Consider the following 16,057-nt stretch of genomic DNA (forward strand, 5'->3'; position numbering starts at 1 on the left):
ACTCTCTCCACACCCAAGGCTAAGTCCTCCTCTTCCCCTAGTCTGCCCAGTATCAATCGCGAAGTTGCAAAGTAGTAAAAAAAAAAAAAAAAAAAAACTTTCGAACCAGAGATTTCCAAGGTCACCGGTCCAGATGTTGAGGGGTGGGGAAGAGTGACATGAGGCATGTGATTGCATGTAGACCTTCAGGGCCCAAGGGTATGGTCACGAAAATTCTAGGACAACCAGCGGAAGGGGGTAGAGATGGATAGTAACCCTGTAGGAGGGAGACAGGGGAGGGAATTCGTCCCTACCTCCCCCCACCCCAAGGCCACAAAGTTGACTGCAGCTCTCCCAACTCCCAGCCCAGCTGGCCACATCTGGTAACTGCCCCTTTTCCATGTTTCCGCTGGATCCAGACTTCCTCTTGCGGTGGCTGGAGGCTGCGCATCTGGGGGTTTAAACATACAAAGGAATTGCTGGGACCAGCAAAAGGGCAGGCGGCGCGGAGCGGAGCGAAATCGAAGGGAGGGAAGAAGAGGGGAGGAGAACTAGCTAGCTAGCCGCTGTTCAGCTTGAGGGCTGGAGACGATGCGCGGTTGAGAAAGAAGGCGGAGACGTGGACTCCAGACTCATAGAACCCCCCTCTTAGATCGCGACAGCACAAACACTTTGAGGAACCACCATGAAGACTTCAGCGGCCCCCGGGGTCCTCGGATTCTTCCTCCCGGCCCTCTGGCTCCACTCCAGCGTTTTTCACCAAACTTGGGCAGCCCCGTCCCCAATCATCAAGTTCCCGGGCGATGTCTCTCCCAAAACAGACAAAGAGTTGGCTGTAGTGAGTGTCTCGGTTCGGCTTCTGTAGGGTTGGGGGTTGGGGGAGGGGAGGGGAGATGGAGGAGTCCTGCAAACAGCTGTAGGGGGCTGGCTCCCTCAGCTCCCCCGGGGTGAAGAGAGGGAGAGGGAGAGGAGACAGCTGGAGGATGGGAGGTCTGCCTGGGTTGGAGAGAGGCAGAGTATCCCGGGAAAAGAGAATTGGCAAGTCTGTCTTTTAGATGTACGGCCCACGGCCAAAGAAAGTTTCCTAGGAGTTTGGAGAAGTGAGGCTGGAGAGGGGCAAAAGAGAAGGGAGGAGGGATGGAGGCGCGAGGCTCGCTGGGGTTTCGGGCAACTCCTAATGAGCGCCGTCACACAGCTGGGGAGAAAGAAGGAGGGGGAAGCGGGGAGCCCCCGGCCGATTCCTGGGGAAGTGAGCTGGCCAGAAAACCTTTTCCCCAGGGCCTGGACCGCTCCTTGAAGCAGCTCAGATGTTGTTTTTCGAGCTTTCACCACATCGTTGCATAAGCAGAATCGGAGGGACAATTATTGTGCGGCTCTGGGACTGCTGAACCTTTGGCTTTAATAAGCACTTTCGACTTGGGGCACTAGTCCCCGCGGTCAGAACGTGCTCTTCTGAAAGCTGCGGGACGGGAGTATAGGGAATGCTGGGGAGGGGAGTGCAAGGAGAGAGAGTTTAAATGGGGGTCTTCTACTTAATCCCTGGGCTCTATTTTCCTTGGAATTTCTTTTAAATAATTCATAAAACTGAGCCCCAGAATTGAAGAAACTTCCAGAGGCCATCTACTCCAACCTGTACTGAACAAATATCACTACTATAGCATCTCAGAAGAGTGGTTATTTAGTTAGTTTCCACTGGAAGTCATCCAGGAATAGGAAACCCATTTATCACCCACTAAAGTCACCCATTCTGGTTTTGCATTGCTCTAATTGATTTTCCTTTGATCAAGCCCCAAAGTGTCTTTCTGAAACTTTATGGGCATTTGTTCTTAATTCCACATGTGGGATCAAATAGAACAAGTTCAATTGCTCCACCCTACTAACAATCCTCAAATATATGAAGATAGATAACACATTCCCTCTACCTCTTCAGTATTCTTGTCTCCATCCTAAAATATTATTTCACCTTTCAACAGACCCTCACTAGTCCCCTCATCATCCTAGATATGTCCTCTGGATGTTCTTTAATCTGACAATATCCTTTAAATGTGATGCTTGCAACAACAACAAAAAAGTGCTCCAGTGTCATCTGGAGGACTGAGGCTCTGGGTTTAGCTTTCTTTTCTGTAAAATTAAGGTTTTGACCTAAATGATTTATGACATTCATTTTAGTTTTAAATGTATCATTTTCCAATCCTATCACTAATCTAACTCTTATTCTAAACATCTTCTTTTATCTATTGATGGATCCCTCATTTCCAAAAGGTCAAAAAAGTTAGAGGAACCCTGAACTACATCTGAGATAGGACTAATTTGGTTTCCTGGATTATTTAGGATAGCCCTCAACTTGAGAGACCTTGGCAAGAAGAGGACCAGATGCAGAGTTCCCCCAAGCAGAAACAGCTGAGGCAACATTTTTCCTGGGTCCTCATGTGGGGCTTGAGTCATAAAGAGAGATAATTTAAAATTCTAATCATAATACACAACAGCAAAAAGAGTATCAAGGCCTTGAATGAGATGGAAAAGGGGGTAAAGTTGAATTAGGCAGACTTTAAGGTTCTTCCCAGTTTGGACATCTTATAGTGTCATCTTTACTAATCACTATTATTCAAAGTTATAGATTTAGAACTAGAAAGGACATCTGTCACAAGTCATTTAGTCCAATCTCTCTTTTTACAGATGCAGAAACTGATGCCAGCTCAGAGAGGTTAAATGGCTATCCAGGGTCACAAAGAGATCAGCAGAGATGGGATATAAATCCAGATCTTCTGAATTCAGAGCCAATATTTTTTTCATTATAACTTTGAAACTCAGAAACTACTTATTAAATGTCTAATTTGCATCTAACAATGCAAAAAAGACAACTCCAGAAGGACCTAATCCTTACCTTTGAAGTGCTTCTAATTTAAAGAGACAATACCACTGGTACCTCTAATGTACTAGCTAACATTTGTAGTGTGATTTTAAAATTTGCAAAGGATTTTACATGTTATGTCATTTGATGTGAAATAACACAGAGAAATAATTAGCATAGTAGGAATGTTATTTAATAATAAATGACACTGTTCTAGGCACTATATGAAAAAGTCCATGGACTTTTTTTTGTAGATAGTATCTGCTCTCTGGAAGTAGAATACACAGATAATTAGCCAGCAAGTCAATGGGCATTTATTAAATGCCTACTATGGGCCAGACCAGATGTCGAAGTGGATAGAGCAATGGACTTTGGAATTAGGAAGACTCATCTTTATGAGTTAAAATCTGGCTTTAAACATAATAGCTGTGTGACCCTGGACAAGTCCCTTGACCATGTTTGCCTCAGTTTCTCATCTCTAAAATGAGCTGGAGAAGAAAATGGCAAACTAATTTATATCTTTGGCTAGAGAACTCCAAATAGTGTCACAAAGAATTGAATATGAATGAAATGAATCAGCAACAACTATGGTTATTATAGAAAGTGGCAAAAGACATTTCCTGACCTCAAGAAGCTCACAATCTAATGAAGGAAAAGACAAGCAAATATATGCAAACAAGGTACATATAGGATGAGTGAAAAATAACTAAAAGAAGGAAACACTAGAATTAGTACTTTAAGTACTAAAGAAAGAATAAGCTACTTAAAGGAAGTCAGTGAAGCCAGTAGGTAAGATGAAGAGGGAACATTCCAGGTACATAAAGGCTATTCAATCAATTGGAAAGAAAATAGTATATCACTAACTGACAAGAGAAAAGTCTTGTTTATTAAGCATCTTCTTTGTGCCTGATAGTGTTAGGAAAAGTGGTCAAATGAAGGATTGATTCTTATATATCATTTGCCTAAGAATTACAAGCATCAAGAGCACTGCAAAACCTTCCTTACCTCTTCTCATCCCCATAGATTTTGTATTCATTTTGGTCTGTACTCAGTTTGGGTGCTTCTCATACCTTCCCTGATAAGTCCAAAAATGAGGAAATGAGAATTCAAGAGCTTGTTGAATTGAAATGAAACATTGGGACACAAGATCAAACTTGGCAAGGTAGGAATCAGAACAATTTGGTGAATGTCTACGAAGGATAGGGCACAGACTTGTATGTAATAGTGAAAAAAGCACTAGTTTGGTCTTAAAAGTCCTTTTTCTCTTATAATGTGTTCTATGGGGGCAGGTAGGTGGCACAGTGGATAGAGCACCAGCCCTGAATTCAGGAAGACCCAAGTTCAAATCTGGTCTCAGGCACTTAACTTCCTAGCTGTGTGACCCTGGGCAAGTCACTTAACCCCAGCCTCAGGGGGAAAAAAAAAGAATGTTCTAAGTAGTTTTCTAGTTGGGTAATCTTGGGCCAGATATCAAACTGCTCTAAGCCTCAATTTCTTCTGTAAATTGAATGAGCCTTAGTCTCTTGTTTTTTTCTCAATGTGAAGACTCATGATCCAATTAATAATTCAATTCAATTCAAGCATTTAGTAAGTGCTTTCTATGGGCAAGGTATTGCACTAAGTCTTAGAAATACAAAGGGCATAGATTAATAGTCTTCTTCCTTAAGGAGCTTACATTCTACAAGTGGTGATGTAGATAACTGTGAAATATACATAAAGTAATTTTAAGAAATAAAGAGCCACCAACAATTGGGAAAATCAGGAATCTCTTATGGGAAGTGAAAACTGAATTTTGCTTTGAAGGGAGGTTGGGATTCTAGGAGACACAAGTGAAGTGGAGAATGTGAAATAAAACTATAAAAAAGAAGTGAAAGCTTCAAATTCGAGTCTATGTCTAGTTCACATGTCTTAGAGGCAATAATGAACATTAAAGATTTTTGCATGGGAGAAGGCTAGCAAATTCACATCTGTGTTGTAGAAATAGCATTATAAAAGAGGGATTGAGGTAGGGAAATACCAGAGGTAGAGCAATTTTTAGAGGCTAATGCAAATTCCAGACAAGAATCGATAAGATCAATGAGAAAACACTACAGAATTTAAAGATGGGGGACATAGTTAAAATAACAGCTGGAGAAGACTTTGCAGGGAATAAAAAGCCCAAACTGAAGGGAATGATGAGGATGGACTGAAGGCAGGGAGAAAGTAGGTAGAATTGCTAAGAGAATGGGAGTAATTGTATCCAAATCATGTAGGTTGAATTTCTGGGGGAGTTTTTCTCCCAAATATTAGAGAAGTTGGGTGTAATAAGCTTAAGCTTATGTGATAGTTTGGGGCTGGTTAGCTTTGTGGTTGTAGCCAACTTTATAATGAGAGCATAGTCATGAGTTTAATTCTCAGGTAGGTCAGTTAGCATTATTACATTTTGTGGCTACTGGCAATACTCTTTACGCCAGCCAGATGTTCTGAAAAATCAACAATTTGTGATCAAGCCAAGAAGAATAAATTGCTCAATGTAAATCTCTCCTTGCTGTTTATAATAAACAAAACTTAGAGCCCATGTCTAACTGATGAGAGGATCAGAAGCAAAACTTTTGCATTTAAACATAGTACATTTATTTTAGAAAGTGCAAACCTATGTGGATGGTCATGAAAACAACTGACAAGGAACTAAGCTCTGGGAATAGAAGGGGAAGTGATTTCATTCTTTATTGGCCCTTCTTTCTTCTCTAGCCTCATATCCAGGGACATTCCCTGAGGCTCTGTCCTTAGTTCTTTTCTCTACTCAGTTTCAGAGAATTCATCTATTCTTGCAGCTTTATCTATCTTGTAACTTTATTTTATAGAGATAACTCTTTCATTTGCATTTCCAGTCTTGAACCTACTACTGAGCTTCTGTCCAAATAATCCAATTGGCTACTAGACATTTATACTTAGATGTCCTGCCCATGCCTAGAATGTGTCCTCTGTTCTTAGAATTCCCTTTTCTCCTTCAGAATTCAGCTTAATCACTACTTTCTACTAGAAGTTTTTCTCGAGTTCCTTTCTCTTTTTTGATTATATATATATATATATATATATATATATATATATATATATATATATATACATATATATATTATATGTATTGTATGTATTCAAATATCTTGTCTCATATTGTATATACTCCCCATAAAATGTAAGCTCTTTTAGGACAGGGATTGTACTAGCAGCATCTAATCCAGTGTCCATATTAAACACTGAAAGATGCTTGCTGATTTGCGTGATTTCAAGAGAACACATAGGTACTTTAAAAATGCTTATTGACTGATTATCTAAACTAACTCATCATCATCTTTCCCCAAACCAGTTTCCTTTCCTAACTTCTGAGTTTTGTCATGATACTATCAATTAGGCATTAGGCCTTAAAAATTCAGAATCATCTTTGACATATTCCTTTTCTCATACTGAGTCAGTCATCAAGTCCTATTGAGTCTTTCTTCATACACACACACACACACACACACACACACACACACACACCCTTTCCATTCCCTTTGTCAGAAAAACTTCAGGGTCAAAAGATATCATATTTGGGTTGTAGTAATGATGAAATCTAGATAAGGGGTACCTAAATGAAATTAGGTTTAATTGAGGTCTAGTGGCAGGTTTGGGGTACAGGGAATCAAATGGAGCTCCCCTGCAACCCCTTTGGATTTGGAGCAAGGATACAGAGTTAAATGAGGTGTAGTAGTGGCGCAAGAGTCCTCTGTAAAGGAATTTACAGACCTGCAAACCTAGATTGATAAAAGAGGTTTATTATGGGGTTTGGAAGTAAGGTTAAAAGGTGTTAGGTAAAGAGAGAAAGGCACCAGAGCCAGAGTGGTGGTTCCAGTGGGCATGCTCTAAGGCAGGAATCATGGCTTGTTCTTCTTTTGTTTTTTCCCTAACACTTGTAACAGTGCCTAGCACATTGTACTCTGGGAGAAATACAATGGATGAATTATTGTAAATGGGGTCTAGTGCACAAGGAGGTCCTATAGGGGGAGTCCTTTCCATATACAGAACTGACTTATGTCCCTGAAGGCACTAAGGTTAAGTTCCTTTTAAGTCTCAGCATTGTAAGACAAAAAATGCAGATAATAAAAACCAAAGAAAATTTAGTGATTCTCTAGTCCAAATTCATCATTTTATATAACAAAACTCAAAGAAATAAATTGACTCGCCAAAAGGCAAAGAGCTGGTAAATAGAAACATCAGGCCTTGAACCAGGGGGTTATTTTCATAGATGAAACCAGTGATGTGTTGGTAAATATTTAATGGACGGGTTTTAAAAAATGACCATCCCAGAACACATTTTTCAGTTTAGTCTTCATGATTATTAATATTTTTCTTATCATCCATTTAACTCTAGATATCAACAAAATAATAAATCAAACCCTAATTTGTAGCATTTGCTGATTCTTTGTTTAAACTAAAAATTTAAAAATATGCTTATGTGAGGCTGTTTGAGCTAGCTCAAGCATATCCCTGACTTCATCTCCAGGCTTCTAAATTCAAATACAGATCTCTTTCCCCTATACCATGCTTCCATAAATGAGGTAACCATGATGAAGAACCATACTAGGAATCAGTAAGAGCATAGATCAAATCCAGCTCAGACATATACTGGCTTGCTATTCTATTCTCAGAATCTACCATACTGCCTGGCACATATTAAATTATTTTAATACATGTTTCTAGGGTGGCAAAGTGGGAAAGAACTAATCCTAGAGTCAGGAAGACCCAAATCCAAATCTGGTCTCAGTCACTTACTATCTGTGCGAACTTGGGAAAACCTCTTAACCTCTGTTTGTCTCAGTTTTCTCAAATGCAAAATGGGAATAACAATATCCAACTCACAGGGTTTTGTTCTAAAGCTCAAATGAAATAACATTTGAAAAGTGCCTAGCACATAGTAGGTACTACATATATGCTTATTCTCTTATTCCCTGCTTCTTCCCTGTATTGATAAATTAATTGGCTTTGGGGTCTAGAACAAGCCATATAACCTTTTAGAACCCTAAAGAATCTTTAAACCTGCATTTTGCAGGGCAGTGGTTTATCTGCTTTAGTAGGAGTTAGCTTTTGTTTTTCTTATTCTGTTAAAAATTCCCTATACATACAAAATCATAAGACTGTACTTTCCTCATTGCTTACTCCTAACATTTTTAATAAACACTGGCTAGAATATTTCAATTATCTCCGAATATTTTACTGGCTTCATTTGTAGATGAAGACCTGGATCTGGATCTAGTTCAGCATTATATACATGATTCCTTTCCAGGGCATCGATCAGTCTAGCATCTCTTGCAGTATGATCATAGAATCTAAATGGGCACATAGGGATTCAGTCCTACACACTTTTATATTCTAGCAATACCTGAACACATTCTATGGCTGCCCTAAGGAAAGCTGCAACCTGTTCGTGCTGAAGGACACTCTGAAGAAAATGCAGAAATTCTTTGGGCTACCAGAGACAGGAGAACTGGATCATAGCACTATTGAGACCATGAAGAAGCCACGGTGTGGGAACCCTGATGTGGCCAACTACAACTTCTTCCCCCGGAGGCCCAAGTGGGAGAAGAATCAGATCACATACAGGTGCTCAGGGAAGGGGAGAAGACTGGGGGGAGGCCAGAGCAAGAGACAAGGCAACATGAAATCCCAGGTATATAAGCAGGGCTGCAAAGAAATAAGGTTGCAGGCCTCTGGGACATCAGGCAACAGATCAAAAGAAACTACAGTCATCTCCACCCTGCCCTGATCTTTTTTTTGGGCAAGAATCCATGGGGATCTTGGAGATTGATAGGTAAAGTGGAAAAGTAGGGAAGTGGGGAGTGTCAGAGTATGGGACATATATAATAGGAGGTATTGCTCTTTGGTAGAAGATCATGCTTCATTTTTGCCGTTGATTCTCATCTCTTAATACAGTGCCTGGCATGCAGTGCGTATCTAATAAATATTTGTTGATATCTTTTTTGGCTGGAGGATTTCAATTATAGAATTTAGAGCTTCAGGAGACCTTAAAGATCATCTAATCTGGAAATTCTTTACCTAGAGTTCATGAAATTTAAAAAAAAATTAAAACTGTATTTCAGAATAACTGATTTTTTTTTTTGCAATCCTATGTATCTGAAATCATTATTCTGAGAAAGGTTCCATTAGTCTCAAGCTGCCAAATGGGCCCCATCGCACATGAAAAAAGTTATGAACTTCTGAGCTATGTCAGCATCTTTATTTTTTTAAATAATATTTTATTCTTCCAAATATATGCAAAAATAGCTTTCAATATTCATCTCTGTGTTCCAAATTTTTCTCCCTCATCCCACCCCAAGACAGCAAGCAATATAAGATTAATGATAGTACCTTCATTTAAAATTAGTTCAACATACAGATAAAGAAATGGGGGTCTAAAGAGTGGGTGAGGAGAGATGGGTTGAATTAACCCCAATAGTAAGTAGCAATGAAAAAATTCAAACCTAGACCCTTTGACTCCAAAACCATGGCTTAAATTTATTTTTAATATTTGTTAAGCCCTAAAATGTGAAGAGTACTATGCTGAACCTGGAGAAGATAACAAGGCTAAGTTAAGTCATGGTTCTGTGTTTTAGGAAGACCATTTTGGAAGTTGTATTGAGGAATGAGTAGAAAGTAGAGATATATTAGAGGCAGGAGGCAGGAAAAATAGTTAAAAAGCTAATTTACATTAATCCAATGTGACAAGTGATATGTGGGGGCCATGTGAATGGAGAGAAGGAGATGAATGGAAGAAATGTTGTGGAGAATATAGAAAATCTCTTCAGAAGTAATTTCTGTCTCTGACAGGAGCATGATGTAGTGGGTAGTAGTTTACATTGGAATCAGGAAAGGATTCAAGTCTCTGATCCATGTGTGATCCTGGACAAATCTTAATGATCCAGATAAATCTCTAAGATTGAAGGTGGGAGATTATGTGTTCCTTGGCAGTTAGAGAGACAATTTCCTTATCTGTAGTTCCCTATGCCAATGAAATTATAGGCCATAGGCCTTGGTTTCTACTACATAAGCCACATGCATTTGTCTCACAATCCTTTGTATCATTTCCTGGGGAAGGGAGTATATCATCCCAAATCTTCAGAGGGCTGAAAAGGTGTGAATTAGATCCGTGATTTAATTGGAATAAAGAACTCCCAAGAGAAGAAACTCCTTTTATTAATACTAACTGGAATCTTCTATATAACTTGCAGAGAGGTTCCTGGACCATTGAGAGGTAAGTGACTTGTCCAGAGTTACAGACAGACTGTGTCAGGTCATTTAGGTTTTGAAACTAGCATTCTGTTCACCAAATCACACTAACACCCATGGAAATTGGATTAGAAGAAGGTTGGCTTAGAATTTCAATACATTATGAGGCAGATGTTTTTACTTATAATGTTTTTCCTGACCTGCATTCTTTTTGCCTACCTCAGGATCATTGGCTACACACCTGATCTTGACCCTGAGACTGTGGATGATGCTTTTGCTCGAGCCTTCAAGGTCTGGAGTGATGTGACACCCCTTAGGTTTTCACGTATTCATGATGGGGAAGCTGACATCATGATCAACTTTGGTCGTTGGGGTAGGTGCTATAGATGCTGCAATACCTCTGAAAAATATAAAGCTTGAAAAGCCATCTAGGTGTAATTCCCTCATTTTACAGATGAGGAAATGAGCACAGCACAGTTCAGTGACTTTCTCAAGATTACACACTTAATAAATACCTAAGCCAGGAGCTTCAATATATTTTTTTGTTTTATTTCAATTTTGTTTTGTTTTCCATTCTTAATTCTCTCCCTTTCGTTTTAGTCCATCAGCTTTTTATGAGGGAGATGGATAGTTTACTTCATCATAAGTGTTTTAGAATTCTGGTTGGTCATTTTATTGCTCAGACTTTCTAATTCTTTCAAAGTGATTATCTTTAAAATAATGTTGTTATTGTATGAATTGTATCCTTAGTTCAACTCATTTCACTTTTCATCAGTTCCTATAATTTTTCTCAGATTTTTCTTTTAAAGTTCATTATCTTTTTAAAAAATTTTATGAAGCTTTTAATTTTTCTGTTGAAATGATGTAGACAATTGAAATGATGAAACAATATAAACTACATAGTTTCTTTTTTTAAAGTTGTTCTAATGGGTGATATCAATATAATTTTAAGCATAATAAGTTTGATTGTTTTTAATTGGCCTATCTAGTGTACACAAGCCAGAATTCCAAGTATAGTTTTTTATACTCGCCGATGTTTTTTTAAATATTTATTTATTTTACAAAAAAATCATGCATAGCTAATTTTTCAGCATTGACAATTGCCAAACCTCTTGTTCCAACTTTTTCCCTCTTTCCCCCTACCACTTCCCCCAGATGGCAAGTTGACCAATACATGTTAAATATATTAAATTATAAGTTAAATACAATATATTATACTTGCCAATGTTAAGACAAATTCTCATGTTATTGATTTCTCAATATATTCTTCCCAATCCTCACATCTTCTACCCCTAATTTTACATGCTTTTTAACTTCTTGTTTAAAAATAATATTTAATTTCCCCCAATTATGCATAAAAACAATTTTTATATTCTTTTTTAAAGTTTTGTGTTTTTTCACACCTTCCCTTCCAGTTCATTATCTTTGCAATATTTTTGTCATCATATAAATTGTTTTCCTACTTCTACTCTCTTTTTTCATCAATTAACACAAATCTTTGCAAGTTTTTCTGAAACTATCTCCTTCATAATTTCTTACAGCATAATCATAATCCACAAACTTCATTTAATATAACTTGTTCAGCCATTCCAAATGATTGGAAATCTCTGTTTTTAATCTCTTTACTATCATGAAGACACTTGCTATAAATAATTTTTACATATGACTAAGACTGTGTTTGAACTTAAGTATTCCTGACTCCTATTCTAAAATCTTGTCCACACAACAGTTCTGCTAAAGGATCACTACAGCATTACTTTCCTGAATATTTAATCTGTCCAGACTACTTCTAGGCTTAAGTTAGAATGGAAAGTATGATAGATAAATACTTGAATGGCAAGGCAGCTTTGACATAGGCCAAGAATTTGGCTTTTTCAGTGATCTCATGATTTTTTGGAACAAATCAGAGCCCTAAGTAAATCTGGGTTGTCCTGGATGTCATGAATTTCTCTTTGAGGGGTATTCCTGGAGGCTAAGGAACTGATGCCTACATGTGTGTTGCAGAGCATGGAGATGGATACCCCTTTGATGGGAAAGATGGACTCTTGGCTCATGCCTTTGCTCCTGGCACTGGTGTAGGAGGAGACTCCCATTTTGATGATGATGAGCTATGGACCCTAGGAGAAGGCCAAGGTAGGAGCTTGATTCTTCCCATTCCCCCATTCCCCTAGATGTATCTTAGACTTATCTTTACCACTACATCTTTACTATTTCTGTTTACTTATAAATTCCAAGTGAATGGAGAACATCCCTCTATCCTTATCACCCTGTGGTATTCACTGTGTACCTCTCTCCCCTCTTTCCCCATCATCTGAAAACACTATGTACTTTACCATTTGGCAGCACATAGTTGGAAGGCAGGCTATTCCACAGATATCCCTGAGCAACAGTAATGGCAGCCAATACTTATTTAGGGCTCACACTTTTCCAATCACCTGACATACATATATTATTTCATTTTAGCCTCAAACATCCTTCTGAAACAGACAGAGCAAGTATTATTTTTATATTTCAGATGAGGAAACTGAGTCAGAGAAGCAAAGAAATTTGCCTAGAGTCACTCAACTAATAAATGACAGAGCTAGGATTTCAACTCAGGCCTTCTGACTCAAAATCCAATGAGCTTTCTAGAGCTACAGCAGCTATTGTCCTCCCTTTGACACTCCCGTGTCTCTGTCACCTGTCACTGACTCAAAAAGGGCTTTTTTGGGGGTGAAAAAAAAGGTGATTTTGTTGTGATTGGTAAATCAGAGATATACAGCTATACAAATGGAATAGGGAAAATTTAACATGTAAGGATTACTAAGTACTTTCCTCATAGCACTGTGGGATATGTGGTCAAGTATGGATGTGGAAACACAGGTTCAGAAAAGGTAAATGACTTTCCCAAAGTCACACAGTTGTTAGGTCCAAGCCAGGTCTCCTATCCTGCTCTATTTACTCTATCCTGCTGCCTTTGGTATATTACAGACCCTGCTTTCCAAGCTTTCCCCTATTCTAATTTTACCTCTCTTCTACAGCCTCATGGTCCTTTATTTCGAATAAGCTAGTAACAGCTTTTCTGTTGCTTACAGTGGTCCGAGTGAAATATGGGAATGCTGATGGTGAGTACTGTAAGTTTCCTTTCCTGTTCAATGACAAGGAATATACTAGCTGCACAGATGCTGGCCGTAGTGATGGCTTCCTCTGGTGTGCGACCTCCTACAATTTTGACAGTGATGGGAAGTATGGCTTCTGTCCCCATGAAGGTGAGTTCTTCTCTTAACCAAATTTTTCTTGTACTCTGAATATATGTATTACCACACCCCCCCCCGACAATGGCAAACACTGTCTCGAACCCCCTGTCATCTTTAGACTTTTATTGGTTCTGGTTTCCAAGTTTTCCAAGTAGGGATGAGAAACAGCATGCTTTTCTAAGAACTGGTTATTTAATTTGGGAGTAGAATCCAGGTTTAGGATGGGTTAAGGACCTAGTCTATGGGGCATAGAGCAGAACTTATAGACTGAGGCTAGTTTGACTATCTGGCTCCGGGAGGTGAATCCTTAAGGGAACAAAGGGAGTACTAGCAATGGGTCCTCCTTGATTTGATCTCATGTTTGATTTAATGGTGAGCAGCTAGATGGTGAAGTGGATAGAGCACTGGGCTTGGATTTAAGAACAGTCATCTTCCTGAACTTAGATACTACCTTGCTTGCATGATTATGCAAGTCACTTAACTTTGTTTGCCTCAGATTCTTCATCTGCAAAATGATGTAGAAAAGGAAAGAACAAACCAGTTGATTATCTTTGCCAAGATAATGCCAAATAGGGTCCCAAGGAGTCAGATATGACTGAAAGAACTGAACAGTAGCAACAAATGTGAGGGTACTAATCTGTAAGGCCTGGGACTTTTCAAGGTTTGTATTTTCCCCCGTCTACCATAATATTCTGCATATAAAATGCCCTTAATAAAAGTTGGTTATATTTATTTTTGTTGTATCAATTGTCCTGATGTGTGCTTGGATCACTCCCTCTCTCTAGAGATAAAGAATGTTTGGTGTGCTAACATATATTGTGTGGTAGATTTCTGGACTTTTTAACATTATAAGGAAATTATTTTTCTTTATACATTTTAGGATATATTTACATTTTAGTTCATCTTATGAATCTAGAGTCTTTTTGTTTAGCATGAAAGTAAAAAGAACTCTATCACACATAATTTGATTTCCACATAAATTCACACTTTAGAAATGTGAAGACATAGTCCTAACATATATTTAGGCATGGAAAGGCTTAGTTAGGAAAAGCTGAAACAATTAAGTAATGAGGGAAACATTTTCTTCACTTCTCTTTTCCTGATTTTCAAGGTTAAGAACGACAACAATGATAAAGTTTTATGGCTTTTTTTCCCCAGACAATTCACCCACTCTACCCTGCATTGTTAAGCATATGTAGTAGTTGTTTGTCACACATTCTTTGTGTGTCTAAAGATAGACATATGCTTTCATCAGAACTGAAGATTGAACACCAACTAATCTTGGCATCAAGGAAAACAATTAGCAAATTAATCTACATTTCTAATTATGCTTCTGTTAATGAAATTAGTCATTATTTTACATGAGCACGTCTGACTCCAGTTCATAGGATCCATTAGTAATAGTTATACCATTAGTAATTGTTATTGCTTTTATAAAAAAGTCATTTCACTTTTGAATTTTCTGTGTCATGTAGTTCAACTATCACTTTCATATGATAACATTTCTAATCAAATTAGAAGACTATTAAGTAAATTATTAACTTTGAAGATGAAATCAAGAATAGAAAGCCTCTATTATTGTTTTTCCCCAGATTTTTGGTCTCTCGACAGAGTGTACATATTTGGGATAGAAGTTTCTATTACTCAGTTCCTCCTGACTGCTGATTCAGTTGTCTCTTTCAGCCTCTGAATGTAGGGGAACATGGGCTTGAAAGATCAGTGAAGAGCCAAGGGGCTTCCTGGGTGGGCAAAGGAGAAGAGGAGGGGTGGAGCTAGTGTTGGATAAAGAGATTGGGGCCAGTCAAATTCAAACTTAACTCTTTGAATCTTTCCAAAACAAAGGTCCTGGAGCCTCTGACTAGTCTCCTGCCCTCTTTATTCCTAATGCACCTAGAGAACAGGACAGAAGTCTCATAGAATATAGCCTGACATGTAAAATCTAATGTCCTTGAGTCCTAGACTGGGAGATGGGAATGGCACTAACCCCATTCCAGTTATAATAGAGTTAATGCTGGTGGGGGTGGGGAGTGAGATCACCTCTGGCCCTGTTCAGCACAGATGGTCCTCATTATACTGTGTGGTTTTGCTTGTTGGCAATTCCAGAGATACAACATTTTGCAGATTGGGGGTGGGTAAGAGGACTAGAAATGAGACCAGGGAAAGAAAACCCATAGTTCGAGGTCTGTCTTCTGCTTTACACTCTTGAGTAATAGTTTCTTTCTTGAGGAGTCAGTGTGAGAATTTTAAATATTTTTAAAGAACTCTTCCTTCCAAAGTATTTGTCCTTTTTACTGCCTCTTTCCCTGTTATTTTTGTTTTAGATAGGGAGTGGAATGGGATCTACTAGAAGAAAAACTGGGAAAGAGGAAAGGTAGGGGATAGAGTGGTGGGACCATGATGAGATATCTAATCTTGATTCCTGTGTGTGTATACAAACATGAATGTTTGCCTCATCTGTCTCTGACTGTCCAAAGCTCTGGTTACCTCTGAGAGGAGGAAGATACATAGCCAGTTATGATCTTGCATATGTTCAATGATCTTGCATGAGGGAGCATATGTATATTTATGTATACATGTACATGAAATAACATAATCTTTCTCTCTCTCTCTCTCTCTCTCTCTCTCTCTCTCTCTCTCTCTCTCTCTCTGTCTCGGTGTGTGTGTGTGTGTCTCCCTCTTTCTCTCTCCATGTATCTGACTGTATATGTCTTTTCTCTCTGCCTCTATCTGTCTGTCTGTCTGTCTTTCT

The 16,057-nt window shown here is 38.6% G+C and overlaps 1 protein-coding gene across 1 annotated transcript in view; it reads left to right on the forward strand.

Moving 5' to 3' along the window:
- Positions 1-381: 381 nt before the first annotated feature.
- MMP2 (matrix metallopeptidase 2) overlaps positions 382-16,057 on the forward strand; it is a 30,287-nt gene continuing 14,611 nt past the window's right edge. The window contains exons 1-5 of the mRNA XM_074293438.1: positions 382-817; positions 8,223-8,449; positions 10,297-10,445; positions 12,077-12,205; positions 13,147-13,320. Coding sequence (XP_074149539.1) covers positions 665-817; positions 8,223-8,449; positions 10,297-10,445; positions 12,077-12,205; positions 13,147-13,320 — 832 coding nt within the window. The 5' untranslated portion in view covers positions 382-664. The remainder of the gene's footprint in view (positions 818-8,222; positions 8,450-10,296; positions 10,446-12,076; positions 12,206-13,146; positions 13,321-16,057) is intronic.

This window comes from Sminthopsis crassicaudata, chromosome 2 (genome assembly GCF_048593235.1).
Source record: "Sminthopsis crassicaudata isolate SCR6 chromosome 2, ASM4859323v1, whole genome shotgun sequence".
In the NCBI taxonomy this organism is placed as follows: Eukaryota; Metazoa; Chordata; class Mammalia; order Dasyuromorphia; family Dasyuridae; genus Sminthopsis; species Sminthopsis crassicaudata.